This window comes from Athene noctua, chromosome 14 (assembly GCF_965140245.1).
Source record: "Athene noctua chromosome 14, bAthNoc1.hap1.1, whole genome shotgun sequence".
Taxonomy (NCBI): domain Eukaryota; kingdom Metazoa; phylum Chordata; class Aves; order Strigiformes; family Strigidae; genus Athene; species Athene noctua.
This window is the reverse complement of record NC_134050.1, coordinates 12,114,333-12,131,602: the sequence shown is the minus strand read 5'-3', so window position 1 is coordinate 12,131,602 and position 17,270 is coordinate 12,114,333. Positions and strand designations below refer to the sequence as shown.

General features: G+C 46.4%; 1 protein-coding gene across 5 annotated transcripts in view; it reads left to right on the top strand.

Moving 5' to 3' along the window:
• The first annotated feature begins 4,483 nt into the window (after positions 1 to 4,483).
• The window catches only part of PTDSS2 (phosphatidylserine synthase 2), a 41,080-nt gene continuing 28,293 nt past the window's right edge, over positions 4,484 to 17,270 (top strand). Inside the window, exons 1-3 of one of the 5 annotated variants that reach the window (XM_074917803.1) lie at positions 4,548 to 4,607; positions 4,695 to 4,765; positions 14,705 to 14,806. In XM_074917803.1, coding sequence (XP_074773904.1) covers positions 4,563 to 4,607; positions 4,695 to 4,765; positions 14,705 to 14,806 — 218 coding nt within the window. In that variant the 5' untranslated portion in view covers positions 4,548 to 4,562. Of the gene's footprint in view, positions 4,766 to 4,962; positions 6,088 to 12,601; positions 13,131 to 13,937; positions 14,112 to 14,704; positions 14,807 to 17,270 lie in introns of those variants that run through there. The other 4 variants (XM_074917802.1, XM_074917805.1, XM_074917806.1 and 1 more) reach the window with 4 other exon arrangements.

The window sequence follows — 17,270 nt, the reverse complement described above, 5'->3', positions numbered from 1 at the left end:
TCTGGTTAGTGGGGCTGCGTTTCCCTGAACCACCTTTATGTCACTCATGACCTAATTTGAAGCAGCAGTGCTTCATCCTGCCCAGGTATGTTGTTGCTCCAACAAAGACCGGAGCTGTCTGCTGAGTTTCATCTGAGAGCCCAGCACTGGAGAGATCCTCAGCTACTACAGGAAATCACAATTCAGTTTGTGTAACAAGCAGCACAAAATGGGTGGGGAAACTAAAAAAAAAGAAAATTCAGGACTTTTTCTTTCTGTCTTCATTTTGACAACGTCAGTTAAAAGCAGACAGAAGTGTCTGGGAAAAACTTCTAAATTAAATGGGCTGGAGAAAATGAATGTAAGGCTCGAATCCTACCTGCTATTGGAAGAGAGGGAAGACAAGCCCCAAACAGAGGCCAGCGATGCCGAAACAGTGTATGGTCTGACAAATACTGGTTGAACCTGTTAGGCTTTGGGATTGATTGTAGTGTCTACATTTTTCAGCAGCCAGCAAAAATCCTATCAGAAGACAGCACTAACGAGCAAGCTGGCCAGAAACGGAAAGCCTGGTGAGAAGAGTATGTTGGGTCTGAACACTCAAGCTGCTGCTGTCCAGCACCACTGTGTTCAGCAGGAATGGTTCTGGTTGGGAAAATTTCCGCTTTCTTGGCCAAAAGTTGTTTTGAAATTGGAGACTAAGACAGGCAGAGGAGCAGCCAGCGTGCTGCAGGGAGGTTTGCCCACAACTGGCTCTGGAGGGGATGGTGCAGTGGCGTTGCCTTCCTCTGGCTCTGCCATGTGATGCTGCTCTGGGTCAAAGCACCGGGAGGCTTCGCTCCGCCTGGGAACCATGGCAGCCCTGTCATGTCGTCCGAAGGGGCCCCAGGGGTCTCCAGCCTCCTGCCTGGGGTGGGGGGACTGGCCAGCATTCACTCGTCAGGGCTCTGCTCAGCTGTGAAAGCCTTCACTGACAGACATTCCTCCTCCTTCCTTGGGGGACCTCTTGCAGCAACGCTCTGCCAGAAAAAGCATCTCCTAAAGTCCAAACTGCGCTTTACACCTCCAGTTTCTGGCCTCTGCTGCAAAGTCTGCTCTGGCTGTACATTTTTGGCCTCTTGTTCCACTACTTCTGGGTGTGCCTGGCCAGGGAGTGTCTCTGAAAAGCCAGGCACTGTGATGCCCAGTGCCATCGTACAGCTGCCTCCATCCTCTGGTAAAACGAGGGCATTTGCACCCAAACCCTGTTAGATCCTGCTGTATCCCTGGAGCTACAATTGCTGCATCACAGCAGAGGATGTGGTTTGGAATGAAGCCCTGCTTGTAATTAAAAAGTCTGGGTGATTAGGGGAGTAAATCTCCTTTCCAGGTACGGAGAATGACTTTTTGTGCTGCTGCTGCCTGCTAGTGCAGGGGGCTCTGAAGTGCCGGGGACTGCTCCCACGTACCCCCACTGCTCAGTCTGCTGAAGACGCTCCACTGGACTCCCCTCATGACCTCAGTCCCAAGGTATCAGCGTTTCCCTCCCTAGGGGAATTCTGACCCATCCTGCAGGCCCAAAGCAGCAGAGATGGGCCCGTGTCAGCAGACGCGGAGAGAGGAGAGGCCGTGAGTCTCGGGGAGGCCTGGGCCTGACCCGGCGCTCGCCATGACTGCAGAAAGCCGAAACTTCAGCTGCCCTATGAGTACTGGGGGGGGGGGGTGTTTCAATATTTTGCACACATGTCATGGTTATAGGGCGAGGGAAAAGGGCCACCCAAAAGAGTTTATTCACATTTCCTTTGTGAGATTGTTACCTGAAAAGCAGAATCATGCCTGGTGTTCAATAGCATGATCTTGACACTCTCAGGATGGATACTGTTTCAGGCCTCGATGCTTGGGGGACTTTTCCACAAATCAAGCACCCCAACAGCAGGTTTTCATGCTCCTTTTATACATAAAAATCAGGGGTTAGTACTTTCCAAACATGCCTTTTAGAAACTGATCGGTTAGTGATTAACATACACCAATAATGCTTCTACTCCTACACACGCTCAGGGGAAGGGTCTTAACCTGGGCAGGGGGCTTTTTGACCCGGGGGTGGGTTTTTTAGTATTATAATGAAGGCAGTTTACTGTAAGGACACTCCAAAGTTAGTTTCATTGCCAAGTTAATTAACCAATTAGTCCCTTTGCCAGGTTGTCAAATAAATCATCCTCAAAACAATTCCAGACATTCTCTTGATGGTCCAGGACATTCTGTTTCTTTTCTAGGGTCTGGGATCAAAGTCTGTCCTTTATGAATTTCTGATCACTAATCAAGGTCATCTTGATTAAATTCTCAAAAAGTATCCCTCAACCAAACTTCAAAACCTCGTCATTGTCCCCATACGTGGGTACCTATAGCTACCAGCACAGTTATTACCCACAGCTACTAGCGAAGGCCAAGTGCGCTGTACCGAGGGGTGGAGGATGCTCCCCACTGGGACAGAATCTGCCTGCCCTCAGCCTTGGCTTTTGCAGGGGGAGGTGGCATCTCCTGGGACCAGCTGAGTGCCTCCAGGTCTCATAAACATAGTGAGGCAGCCAGAAGAGTGTTTCGGGTTGGTAGGGTATGGTGCAGCAGCCAGAAGTATCCTTATATATCTGCAGAACTGTGGTTTTGTTGTTTTGTTTTTTTTTTTTTTTCCTCAAAGGGCAGGAGTATTCCACCTTCTTGGGAAATCTTTGGTTAAATCCTTCTTGCGGAATCTTTGGTTAAATCCTTCTCGCTCAGAGCTGGCAATTACACAACTGAAGCTGTCTTTACTAATTGAGAGAGAAAGCAAGCAGAAGGGTGGCTCTGCCAACACAGCAAAGCTCCTTTCATATACAAATGGTTCAGAGCTGGTGGTTTGGGGCAACCGCTCTTTCCAGGGCTGCCGCTGAACCCCGGGCTCCCTGCTGCTGGCCCGGCTGGCTGCTGCCATCATGTGGCCACCTCCTTTTTTTGCAGTCACGGAAAGGTTTCCTCTCGTTTCTCCCTGGGTTTGGCTGCTCTGCTGCCGCGGGGCTTCCCCTTCCCTCCCTGCAGCATCCCTCGGTGCTGCCGGCGCTGGCAGGAGGGCCCCAGCACCCTGCCAGAAAGAAAAGTCTCCCTGCCTGCGGGCCGGGAGCGCCGTGGGATTTGTTCTTCTTGAAGGGCCTGGCCTAGTGTGGATTTCAAAAGAATAACTTGGGAAGTTCTGCTGCAGGAAGAGATCCCCCGAGGGGGGGATGAGGAATTCTAAGAATATAGCAGGAGAGAGGGCCCAGGAGCACCCACACCCTGCGCCAGTGCTTGTCCTGCAGAACATGCCCTAGTGTGAGCCCCAAGCTGTGAACAGGTGGCTCCAGCCCCGGCCAGACCCTCTGCGTGGGAACAAAACACTCTGCCAGCACAACACACTCACGTTCTCGCAGACACCAAAGTTTGGTGTTTCATCACACAAGGAAGGGGAGTAATGGGGCTGGGACTCACTGGAAAGCACAACGGTGTGCTTGAAAGCCACGCTACAGTCAGGCAAAGAGCACCTGGCCCTGAAGAGTTCAAGCGAGTGTGTATAAAATTCAGCTATTTTCTTTAATTACAATTATTTGGTTACTTTTGCTAAGAGGCAGAATTTTAGCATCAAATATCGCTACAATACAGCTAGTTTTCAAATGCCAGGTTTACGTACTCATAGCATAACACTGTCCAGTCGCAGCTGAAAAGAGTTTTCTTTATTCATTTTTTTTCCCCTTTTTCATATTTTCTTGGAAAGAGAAAACACCATACTCCTTTTTTTTTTTTTTCCCCTCAGACTAAGCAAATACCTGCCAGCTCCAACAAAGACATTTCCAGGTTTCACAAGCTCGAGGCACAGGCACCAAAGATCCCATGGGAGCTCCTGACAGCAGGGCTGGGGCTGCTCCCTCCCGGGCTGTGCTCAAACAGGCGCCTCGACTGTCAGTGTAAACCCCTGGTGTGCTTTCACTCAGCCGCGCCTCCCTTCTCCCACCCTGCAGCGTTATGGAAACACCATCCCGCAGCGCAGGGACTGCTGAACTTTTTCGGCTGTGCTGGTGTTGAGCAGAACAGGCCTGGAAGCGCGTTGGTGTCTCGAAGTCCGCGCCCCGGCCTGGGCCGCGGGCACCGGCCGTGCTGTGGGTCCTCCCGCTCGGCCGGGGCCTGCGCCTCAGCCTCGGCTCTTACCTGAGGCAGCCTCGCCCGGGGGAGGACACGGCTCCGGCACCGGCGGGGCCCAGACCGCGGCGGGGGGCGGCCGCGTCTGCTCAGTGAGGGAGCTGTGACGGGCGGCGGCGGGGCTCCCGCCAGCGGGGGACAACGGGAGGGCGGCGGGGTCCCTCCGTGAGGGAGCGGCGGCGGAGGGAAGCGGCCGGTTGCGTCGCCACGGCAACGGGAGACGCCCCGCTCGCCCCCCCGCCCTTCCCCCGGGAGCGCTCCGCGCATGCGCGGCCGCTCCGCGCCTACGTGGGGTCGCGTCGGGGACGTGCCCCGCCCCTCCCCGCCTCCCCCCCCTCCGCCCCCCTCCCGAGCCCGGCGGAGCGGCGGGAGCGCGGGGCCGTTCTGCGGCCGTTCCCGCCATGAGGCGCGGCGAGCGGCGGGGCCCCGGTGGGGCCCTGGGCAAGGCCGCCCTGGAGGAGCAGCAGCCCCCGCAGCCCAACGGCGGCGCCCCCGCCGCGGCGGCTGAACGGCCCCCGCCGCCCGGCGCCGAGAGGGACGGCCCCGGCCTGCGCCGCAGCACCGAGTCCGAGGTCTACGACGACGGCACCAACACCTTCTTCTGGTGAGAGCCGCCGCCCCCTCCCGCCGAGGCCCGGCCGGGCCCCTCGCCGCTCCGTGGCCAGCAGGCCGCCGCAACCGAGCTGTGGTTCCCGGTTCCCCGCGGGGCCTTGCCCGCCGCGGCGCTGCCTTTAGCGGGATGCGCCGCTCCTCAGCGCGGCTCCGCGGAGGTGCCGAGGCGATGGGTCACCGCGCGCGGGGCTCCGGCAGGGAAAAACGCAAAGTTACCGCGTGGTACCTGCGGTTTGCGTTGCTCTGGCTTCGCTGCAACAGATACCGGTGCTAGAATTGAGAAACCGTAGGCTGTGTCAAGATGTTGTTCCTGGGAGTGTGGCGCTGTTAATTACTGTTTCCTGGGGATTTAACAGCGATTTAGAACTGGCTTTTGGCCGTGACACTTCCTTTCCCAGCCTGGCGATAAACCCTCCAGCCAGCTGTACCCCTAACCAAGCTTGGCTCGGCTCAGCTCGGCTCAAACGCTTTGGGGGTGCTCCTGGCGCTTCAGGAGCCCGCATTGGTGGGTGAACTCTCATGCTCGATTCCGGTTGTTTCATCGGCATCATTTATATGATCTCCACATCTCTTTCCCTCAGTCCTGGAAGAGGACTGCCCACATCCTTGCCTGTGATTTTGCTAGAAAATACAATATCTTACGCCCGAGGTCCGCTGGTCAGGTATTTCGTATGGTTCTGCAGCACACTCAGTCCAGAGCACTGATGCAGAAAGCCATGACTGTCAGTGTTAGGCCAGTGGGCAAAGCACGTCTTTATGAAATTCAGTCCTCGCAGGAAGAGATGTGTCTGTACCTAGAAAAGTGCTCCTAAATCCTGTGTTTGCTGGAGTTGTTCCAGAAATCCACTTCAGCACATGTGTGTACGTCTGTAGTTTTTCCCGGTGTGTTAAATGCTTTTTGATTAAGGAAACCAAGCTGACATTGGAAGTCCCTCGTTTGGAATATGAGCTGAGGGCAATATGATTTGGCTCGAGTTTGACAATCAGGAGTAGAAGGGGGAGGGTGCTTGGCTCTCACCCTGCCAATCTGGGCAGCAGTGGAGCGGGGGGTGTTGATCTTGATGAAGCCGCTGATTCTAGGTGATATTTCTGCCAGTACGAACTGCAGAGAAACACTTGGATGCTGCTGGATTGTGGGGTGGTCACTGCAACGCCTGACGTACGCGAGGGTAGCCGAGGGCTGTCGTCGTCCTGAGGGCAAGGGGACCGTTCTTGGAGAGCACGGTAGTGTTGCCACATGTAGGCTGAGTGAGCGAGTGACTAAGGATCCTGCTGAGGTCTGCGGAGTAGTGCTGCCTTATAAATGGAAAATGGGTAAAACTCTCATTTTCTTACTATCTAGTTAAGGAGGCTTTTGCCCTGTGTCTTGTGGTGCCTTAAAATCACCTAATGCTGTTTTTATTGTATAATCTCCCCTTGTTGCACCTTTTTCTTGTTGTGGGGGTATGGGGCCAGAGTGTGGTCTGCCACTGGTAGAGGACTGTCATCCTAAAATAAAGGCTGTAACTGCAGTTTGTTTGTCCGTGTGAATTAATTCCTTTGAAAGCCCAAATGTGCCACCATTCTTCAAGGAGCTCTCCCTGTGTCAGCTAGTCCCTTCCAGGAGGGCAGTGCAGACAACTCTGTTGTCAAATTGTTCCTTAACTTTAACCTATTTATTTATTTTCCTAGTAGTGTGTGTCGCTTGCGCTGGCAGCCAGCAGTTGAAATGATTGTGAAAGTTTTGGGGGTTTTTCTACTGTTACTTTTGACCTGTGCATGACAGCGTCAAGTGTGATAGTGTATTCTTTGGTAATGACTCAGTTCTTACAGTGGGGGAGAATAAAGATTATACAGAGGAACAGTTTTTTTCCTGTGACCCTTGGTACTCTTCTCGTGCCATGTGTTACGGAGATGGTCTCAGAAAATGGAAATTTAAGAGTAGGTGCCCTCTGCGTTTGCCTGGGTGGAAAGGTATGGAAAGTACCTTTTCTCTTGGAAGTTCAGAAGCTCGGGGATAAGGTTACCCACACGGCCTGCTCAGTTGGGAAAAATTCAGGGATTTGGCACTTGTAGACACAGTCAGAAATCATTCTAGAAGTAGTTCAGTTTGCAAAGGTAACCTTACTGCTATCAGTGTGATCCTTGGGAAAGGTAATACTTTCCAGCTGTCTGCCTGCTCTTTTTAAATCTTTTTAAAACTTTGAAAAACAAGTTACATGCTGTGTAATATTTTATTCAATCTTAATAACTTGTAATTGGAAAATACTGTACGTTAATTACCTTGTGGGAACCTGCTCAGTCAGTGCCTTGACAGTTCTTTGTCACTGGAAAATATCAAAAGGATGAAACTAGAAGAAGCTTTATGAAACAGATTGGCAGTCTCTGTATCTTTTATCCCTGAACTAATTTCAAAACATCTATTACTACTATCAGAGAGCTGGAAATATCAGGCCTGCCTGTTCTAGGCAAACACGTTCATTGCTGTTTCCAGTACCTTTGATTGTTTCTTGCCCGTCTGCTTACAGAATTAGTTTTCTGAATGCAAACAAAGGGCCTCTTTGTGCCTGAGATGTTGACTTGTATTTTTTGTATGGTGTGAAGCACAGTAAATCTGATATTTTCACTGAGCTAGCATGGAAAAAAACACCGGGTTTGTTTGGGTTTTTTTTTTTAATACCCCCACACAGAGCTTTCTACAACATCCCTGTGGCTTTGTTTCTGTGACCAGTGGAAGAGTGAATGCTGGTATGTCTTACAGGTTTTTGCCACTGGGACTTGGTTTTGTGTGGGAGAAGGTGAATCCAGTAGAAGTTGGGGGATTTGCTACCTGTGAGCAGTAACCCTGACAGATGCCTAAAGATACTTGGAGCTGCATGTCTTTTGGGGGGGGGGACGGGGACAACACCAAAAAAGATCAGTGAAATAGTAAATCAATTTATATCCACTAAATAAGTAATAAATGGTGTGCAGCAACTTTTTTGAAGAGAAGAGGAAACATTCCTCCCCCTCCTAGCAGCTGCCAGTGGAAGGTGGTGGGGTGTTGCATGTTTTCATGCCAGCCCAGCCTAGTCTTGGATTACCAGTTTGGGATCATCTGGTTAGAAAGTCTGTATGATTCTCTCCTAAAACTTCTGTGGTATCCCTGATGTCTGTATATATTTCATAGCATGTATTTAACTAAAGCATATCTTCCAGGAAGGCATCCAGTCTTGATTTGAAGACGCTGGGAGATGTCAGATATGTCTTTGTCACCACATTATGTTGTGACTCTGTGGGTTAATTGCTTTTACTAAGCCTTACTTTAATTTGAATCTAATTAGCTGTAATGTCCTCTGGTTATTGATGGTTTTTATCTCTCACACTAAATAATTCTATATTGCCATCATGTGGATATGATGTTAGTTACTAAGGTCATGGTGTGGCAGCAGAGATCTATGGAGCTCAGGAAGTTTAATTAAATAAAAAGGAAAATGAAAAGGAAAAGAAGAAAAAAAAAAAAAGGAAGTACTGGGTAGAAGGCTCTGTGGGCTAATACAGTTTTTGTAGGAATTGATTCAGACTGTTTGGCGCATAAAGCGTAGAAATTGCAGCTAAGGAAGAGGTAGCCTGGAGATGCCTCTGCCTGGACGTTTCTCTTGTTTTACTCAGTATTGTGAGAAATCTTTTGTGATGGCCAGCACAGGGATATTTTTGCAGAACTGAGGATATGTGTGTGCAAACAGCCATTTTTGGAAATAGAGGGTGGGTGTTCAAAATAAAGTATTGCTTAGCCATTTGTTGCACATTGTTCTTACTTCTAAAAAATGAACCTTACAGCAGCATGAGATTTTTCTAAGGCAGTCTGGAGGAAGAGATGGTGATTTATCTGCAGGAGAGATTAGGGAGACAGAAGATCTGCAAATTGGCAGGAACTTTTTTTCTGTGCCCTCTCCAGGGTTGGCTGCAGCACTTCCAAGGCAACATTCCTCAAACTTGTTGGAAACATTTGCTGGATTTCTTTCCGTGCTATAAAAGCCTGCTGCTTTCACACGGGCCCTGGTGAGGTTCTGTATTTGCTGGTCCGCTCCTCCGATTCTCTGCTGGTCAGAATTGCCCAAGTCAGAGCGTGCTGCTTAACTTGAGCAGAGAAATCTTGCATCGGGCTACCGATGTGTCACCCAGCCAGTGCTTTTTGAGCCCTGGCAGTGTCCGGTTGCTAGAACATCCCTGAGGAGTTGTGCGACACCGCTTGAGCCCTGTTAGTCAGCCGGGCACGTTCACGCTCCTGGCAGATGTGGGTGTCGTTACCTTGTCCTGAAAGGAAGGGGTCACATAGTGCCTTTGAGTGAGCTACAAGCATGGAAGAGATGACTTTACGCAGAGGCACCGTGAGAGTTAAAGCTGCATTTGGGCTTTAGGCCTTGTATTAATTCTCTATATCCGTTTCTTGGTTGTAAACACACTCCAGAAGTCTGAAGGAGGATGGGGGGTGGTGGGAGTCAGCCCGGGGCTGCTTTTCAGGGGTGGTGCAAAGGCTGGCCCCCACTGCCACGGGCAGTAGAGCCACAGGATCTGGTGGAATCCCAGGCTTGGCATGCCAGGAGTGCGCAGGATTAGTTCCACCCTGGGAAAATGGCTCTCCTTGTACTGGTGTACCCTGTGCAGAGGTTGAGTGTGCACAGGGATGGCCGGTGCTCCCTGCGGACAGACGGCTTCTTCCGTGCTGGTGTCCGAACCCTGGCTCCTCAGAGCTGTCAGACCCCTGGAGTTCTGCAGCAGTTTACAAAACAAATCATCAGCCCCCAGAATTAACTCTGTGCTTTTACAGAGTTAAGTTCGGCATAAGGGCACTTTCCTGCCCTTCCCGTTTATTGCCATTTTTTTTAAAAGACCCGCTTAAAGCGTGCTACCTGTAATGCAGAGTTGTGCTGTCTGAGTGGAACTGTTTCAAACTAAAGCCTGAAACAAATATTAATAGATTTAAACATGTAAAAATGTTCAATATTTAAAATAGATCGTTTTGGGAACTTTAACCTGTGACCTGATGAATGGAAACTTTGTCTTTTTTCTTCTCATTCAAAGGAAAATGACCAATTTGCCAAAGCTTTGCTCTTTAATCCATTGTTGTGTTTTCTCTGTGGAAGTACGTGTTATTGTACTTCTCTTACCAAGTGATCGTTTTATGAGAGGCACCAATTTACGGCAAGGAAAATGAACGTTACTATTTTGGAGTGTCACAAGTATGTACAGAAATTTAATCAGCGTTGTGTACCTTTATAGATGTGCTGAAGACTTGCTACTGGTCTAAGAATAGGTACTTTTTTTATTATCTCTGGGAGTTTAACAGACTTTAAAGTGCAGCCTATGGCTTAAGCCCACCAGCCACGTTTCTGTTGCATTACAGATGCAGATGCCTGGAGCTTTCAGGCAGTGTCATGAACAAAGTGCATGCTTTGGTTTGGTTGCCACTGATAATTTTTTTGTCATCTAGGTGGATGAGAGAGATCTCTCGTATCACAAACCGGCAGTTAACCTCTTATTTTTGAAACGCTGAGGCCTGACCGCTTGCTTTGACCCTGTGCAACGTGAACGTTTTGTTTTCATCTCTGTAGTTTTGGACATACTATCAAGATTAGGACAAATGTTGAATTTTTGTTGAAGGTTTTAAAAACCTCTCTGTATCCAAACAGGATTGTTTCCCTGTTAATTATGAGTTTGAATGTCAAAATGTTGATCAGTTTTAAATTGTTATTAATTTTTGTTGTATTTTTCTGTATCTTATTCTTCACAATAACTTAAATGCTAAAGTACTGTTGAAGTAACAGATTTGTTGTACTGTCTATTTATCGTATTTCCTTATTTCCAGCATGTGTCAGATGATGTGTTGGTATATGGAGGGTAGAGAGCTGTGACATTCGTTCGTTCATCTTTTAAAATCTCTTTAAGAAATGCTTTTGTGACTTTACCATTATTTGGAATAAAGAAAACAAAATATTCTTTTTGTGACAGAGTTGATTGTAGGCTAAAATGGGACTAGTTGTTCTTGTTGACACATTCTTTCTCTATCAGTACCTACCGATTTAACTTTTTAAACCAGAGGCAAATGGGCTGTTCTTTGGAATTTTAGTTCAATTAGAGAACTGACAAAAAGATTAATAAATAAATCCTTTGTATGTTCTCAATGATTGTTCTTGTTTTTAGTGTAGTTATTGCATCATTTAATGACAAACAAGAACACCTATGCAGAGCAGTGGATAATAAGGGTGTGGCCACATAAGATGATTTTAGTTTGTGCTGGAGATTGAGCGAGGTCATTGTCCGCTAGCTCTGCTGGGGTAGTCACTGGGGTATTCCTCCCTCCCTTCCGTCCAGGGAGCAGATCTGTCTGAACCTCTGTTCCCCCCACCCCCCAAGAGGGACTTAAACAATTTCCTTAGGTCATTTTTGTCATATACTTTATTTGGAAAAGAGCTCTGATAGTAATTTCCTTGAAAAACCTACAGTTTCAGAATGTGACAGAACGATGGATGAAAAGTTAGTCGAGCTTAATCTTACCCTTGCCAGGAAAAGCCCCCACTGCTTTGGGTTTTTACAAAACCCAAACCTGAATTATTTAATTTAAATGCCCCAGTGTTTCAGTGGGGGAAGAACTAGATGTGAGATACAGAAAGTCAGGAAAATGCTCGTGCAGAAAAGTAAGCTGCTTTATGTTCCAGCTTTTCAGTAGTTCAGGGTTTGTTGCAAATTCTCCTTGACCTTCCTGGCCTTACATATTTTTGTATGCATATACCTTTAGGCACTGCTTTCCCCGATTTTTGGACGTAAACCTCCTAGAATTAGCTGTAGTCTGTACCCCTCTTGCTTCTGGTGTATTGCCCCAACTCCCATACGGTTCCAAGGGGAAGGCACTGCCCTGCTTAGCTTGGCTCTTTCCAGCCTTCCTAGGCTAGAACATAAACCTTTCTGCATAATTCCTGTCATGCTTACCTTGCTGGGGATGTTCTTAGCTGCCTTGTCTTCCTCTTGCTGTATTATTTTAAAGTGTACGTGGATACTAAAGTAATCCCTCTTTATGCAGAGAATTAATCCTGACTTCACTCACACAGGTTCTTCTGTATGCTGTTCATTTTTCTGGCTGCTGTAAACACTTTACATTTTGTCTATTTCCATAGGAGAGTGAATTTCTCTTTTGGTTTTTTTTTAACTCTCTAGCTGTGGAAAGATAGCGTGTGAATCTACATTTGCTTGCTTTTTAAATTTTTTCTCTGGCAGGTAGGTTTGCATGATGCTCTGCCACCTCTAGCAGCTGCCATTGCTTTGTCACTGCTTGTCATTTTCTAGTCAGAGCTACCAACTTGCTCCTTCCAGAAGACAAACTGATTGAGAAGGTCTTTCATCCTGGCTTCTGGATTTCATGCTAGACTGAAAATACATTTATGTGGCTAAGCATCTCGAAAACTTTCTACAAGAGAATCTGGCTTCAGCTGGGAATGAAAACTGAGCTAAAAGGGAAACGAGATATCTTGCTTCCTTCTCATCAAACAGGGGAGCTTGTTGAATTTCAAGTTGGTGGTTGTGGCACCAAGAATAAACCAACAGCAGGGCGCATGAAGCTCTCAAACGCTGACCGTGGGCTTGGCTACCAACTCCCTCCAGGCATGAATGAAAGTAGACCATTGTTGTTCTAGTAGACGAGTTTCTAGATACGTTTATCTAAATGAAGATGTGCTAATTGATTTTTTGGCAGCTTACATGACACTCAACGCATTGAAAAAGTAATTGACTTCACATAGGTGTCATGACAGTGACACGGTAAGATGGAAGACAGCATTTGAGTAGCTTCTTAGATACTAGTTTTGAAAAAGTAAACAATAAACCAGACATAAAACCTAATGCATAGCCTTGCAGTTAATGCGACCTTTTTCTGTGATCAAAAATATAGGTTGTTTTTATGTTAGTTATGTACATATATAAATGCAGCAGACGAGACCATGGTCTGATTTAAGTGAATTAGACCATTTAATTCAGTCCCCTGCCGTACCGCCTCCTTTGAGAAGACTGTACTTAGTGTTTTAAACTACTGGAGGTTACAAAATAGGCACTGTGTCACGTGGCTGTTAAATGGATGTTCTGTATGGGATGTGTGAATCACCTGGTGTTTGGCATCCTGGGAAGCAAGTCAGAGGGAAGATGCATCTGTTGAGCAGGAAGCTTGCTCCGACGAAGCCTTCGCGTATTTTTTTGACGTGTTGATTGCTATATTTGAAAATACTCGTGGATCCTTCTCTTTTTTCTGAAGCTGGTTAGTCTGTGTCCTCAGGACTGCGAGGAAGGATAGTGTTAAATGCTGAACACCTTTTCAGCAGCGGCAGAAGAGGATTGCATCTGCTTATGAGGTATTGCATGTGTTTTCCAGTGGGATTAAAAGGATGCTGTGAGAAGTGGCCGTGGTTTGGATTAGGATGAAACTGTCTTTCAAAATAATGCTTGTCTTAAGTTTCAGAGCAATTTTAGGTATATTACTAATGTTTAAAGGTAGCAAGTGGACTTCTTAGAAATCCTTGGGGATCTCTGGTTTATTGTGCACCCTACAACTTGAATATATACAAACTCTGGTCTTTTGGCATAAAATGGAAATGTAGTGGCATAAAATGGAAATGTAACGCTAACTTCTATTACACTGGAACATAAAAAGAAAATGTAAAAATAGCCAGTATGTACAAATACGTGTCACATACGGTCATTTTCATTCCCAGTGTTTCTGTTCTCTAAGCTTGATGCTTTATACCTGCCTTGTTTTAATTGTTGGTTTTAAAAGATGTTGTGGACTCTAAAACAGGACTTGTGCCTTTATGATTTGATCTTAGAAGGGCAGACTTCCTGTGCTGATGTCAGATAAGTGTTCCACTGAAAATAATAAATGGCTTCTCGTTAGGAAACAAATTTTAAATTTTAAATTAAACAGAAGGTGGACAGTGCAATGTAAGAATATTATACATGTTGTAGTCAGTGTGTGTATCAACTAGCTGCAGTCTGTTCTCTTCTTAACTCCCAGCTCTGGCCGTGTGTACTTAGCTCTCTCTTCTGTCACACGTAGTGCTTTACCAAATCACTGTGAGCAAATGGACTCTCACGGACGGGGAAGCGAGGTCTTGTGACGGCAGGTAGACTGGCAGGGCTCTGCCTGTACTGGGACATTACAGCAGCCCCTGTTCCCGGCGCAGCACAACCACCAGGCTTTACTGGGGAGCTTTGCCGACGAGGCTGTGATAGCAGAAACCCCTTCTCTGGCGATGGCTGCGGGTAGTTCTGTGTGTGCAAGCCTCTAGCTGACAGCCTGTACCTGCTTGAGAGAGCTAAGGTGGAATGAAACTTACGTAAGACTGGCTGGGAATGGGGCATCTAGAGGCAGCTTTGTAATTCTTACGCTTGCAACTGGTCTCATTCAGAGATTTTTCTTTTTTTTTTAATGGCTATTTTTTCTTGTAAGGTGTAATTCCCATGTCTGGAGTGAATTCCCTTCTGCCTAGTCTAAGAGTCTGTTCAGTCTACTGCAGTTTTTATTAACAGGCTTTGAAACAGAGCTGTGCAGCAGCACCATTGAGTATGTACCTGACAAACCAGGAGAGAAAGCCAGAGGCTTTAGATCAAAGCGTTAGCACAGTTGGTGCTAATTTTTTTCAAGTTACACTTGTTCAATTGGCAAGTGTTTGTCCAAATCTTCCTTAACTCAAAGCACTGGGGGAAAATAACAAGAGCCATTCTTGTGGTGGGCTTGTTGTGTGCTGGTGCCCAGTGGACTGGGAACTGCATTTAGTGCCCTTGTAAATTCTGTTTTCTGTGCTGTACGAGACATCAAACCTCTAGTATTATTGACCACTGTCTAAGTATTGGACTTGGTCTTTGCTGACAGGTGAAGGTATAAGTGTTTCTGCTTTCTGATGTCAATTTTCTCTGTTCTAAATTTTAGGAGAGCTCATACCTTAACAGTCTTGTTCATCCTCACGTGTGCGCTGGGCTACGTAACCTTACTTGAGGAAACACCGCAAGATACAGCCTACAATACAAAGAGGTAAATATTTGAGAAAGAGGTTCTACAAGGTGTTTATTAGGAAAGGGTAGCTCTATGCACAAACCACCACATGGGCTTTTACCTTGTAGATAAACTACCTCAAATGACCTTTGTATTAACTTGTTTAAATGCCCGAACCCTTGGAAAGTGACAAAAGCAAGCATAAGTCTATAAGCTCCTTTGATGCTGGTCCTTGAATTTAATTTCTAATCAGTTTAGTGTCACTCACTGTCAGACCTGGTGGCTGCCTTGTGTGTGTGATTTAAAACAAAATATGAAACTTTCTAAAGCCTCAGAGTGCTGGCGGTGTTTCTTTGGCAATGATTCTGCCTCTTAAAATAACCTAACTTTCTAAACTATGTGAGCTGTGACTAAATTTTTCTAATTGAAGTGCTTTTTTAAAAATTATGTTCAAGATTTCTATATGGATCATTATTTGTTCTTGAAAATTAACATGAGAGCTGTAGCCCAAAGGGAAACTCTTGGAAAATAAGAATGAGAAGCCTTAGATATGTGGTCCATTTCTACTATAATTTAGGCTGATTAATTGTAGCTGAATTTCTTCTCTTTTTAAAGAAATAAAGTGAGGAACAGAAAGGGGGAAGAAAAGTGGTCTTCTAAAAATCTAAGTCTATTTTAAAAATCCAGGGGGTGCTTACAGACTGCAAAGCATCCTTGCTGTAAGCATGAAAATAATTCTGGTTTCTTAAATATAACACTGTGTTTCCCCCTTGCTATTACAGGGTTTCTTCCTCTTTTATTTTTTTTTAATATTTTTGAAAGTGACTCAGGATGTAGTATTCATTGTCATGGAGGTGCAGGAATTAGGGCATTTCCTGAGATAGTCGTGGTTGTTTCTCCGTCAGTTGCACAATAGGTGCAGCTCATGTAATTCAGGCTCATGCGTGTGCCGAGCTGAGTGGTTGTATTTTGATGCGTGGGGGTGCAATGGGACAAGTTGGAACACAGTGCCCTGGCTGGAGCTGGGGGGACTTCTGCAGGGCTTTGCTGTGAACAAATGCTGTTTTATTCCCAGTTCTAATGAGGGAGTCTAGGGAAGGGATGGAGGCACGACATTCTCTGGAATGACTGTTCAGAATAAAGAAGGGGAAGAGCTGAAACAGAAGTGATGACACATCTTAGGGAGTAATACAGATCTAAGGTGACTCAGTGGAATATCTTATTATTGAGATTAGAGCCTTTACTGCTTTAATAAAAACAAAGCCAGAGAAGATTAATCAGCAGATTAACCTTTCTTTCATGAAATAGAAGTTGCTTTCTGCGTATTCAGTGCAGGGAATAATGTGCCCAGTTGTTAAAATCCATTTAACAGCATCGTACCAGGCAATGAGTAGCAGATGTTCTTTGATCACTTCTGCGTCTCTGATTGTGGAATACTGCCTGCAATATCTAGATGCAAAAATACTTGAAAAGCGGCATCCTGAGAATTGTGTAGTCTTCTCAATACTGGTTTCTGTTAGTGGTTTTGAAGGGTACATCTGTGTTCCCACTCGCGCTGCCCCAGTCATTAAAGCTATGTACTGAATTCCGAGAGAGTAGTTAACTTGGCCAAATCGTTACTTTTTCCAAGCTAAAGATCAGTGCAGGCATAACACTCGAGTCCTGTGGGCTTTCCCTAAGCTTCACCTCTGTTGCCTTGGCCCCAATTTACAGTGCGGATGGAAGTGTCTGTGGTGGTCAGCACACTCCTTGTGCTGAGTCAATTTTCAGTGCAGTCCTATCTCAATGAAATGTCTTTTTGAAGCTCTTTGAGGTAAGTGCTGTGCCAAGATTAGCACCATGAAACATGAAGGATTCCAGCTCAATTGACGTCCCAGCCATTGTTCTTACTTCCTTTAGCATCCGTGTGCCTGCTGCTCCCTTACCTCTCCTTGTGCCTGACTGGTTTTCTGTGGCTCTTTAAGTGTGTGTTTGAACAAAAGAGGCATTTCAGAGAAGGAGTAAGATGGTCACAACATGCATAAGTATATCCATATCCCCAACTTTCACAGGTTTGTTTTGTTTTGCTTCCATAAATTAAAATACCTTATCCTACCCCAAGGTCTTTTTCAGTCTTCTTGTTAGAGCTGTTGTGTGTTTTGATCTAAAATTTTGGCCTGTGTGAGGCTGTGGCTGTGCGCAGATATTTCATGGGAACACTCGCCTGCTTAATGAACAGAAGGAGTTTTAGTACCAAGGAGCAGTGTCTCTAGCTGTCACGCTTTCTTACTTCCAAGTGCTGCACAATGACAGTGGAGCAGTGTTTTGGTCCTTAGGTGCAAATCTGAACACGCTCTTGCAAACACTTGAACCTCCTTTGTTTTCCGTCTCTTGCTGACAGGTGCCAGAGTGCCTACGAACTGCATTAGGTGCTTAGGGCAGAAAATGAAATTGAAGCAGAGTACACAAACTGCTGTGCTAGCTGCTCTGGCTGTGCTTCCTGGATTAGCTGAAGCTATAGGAA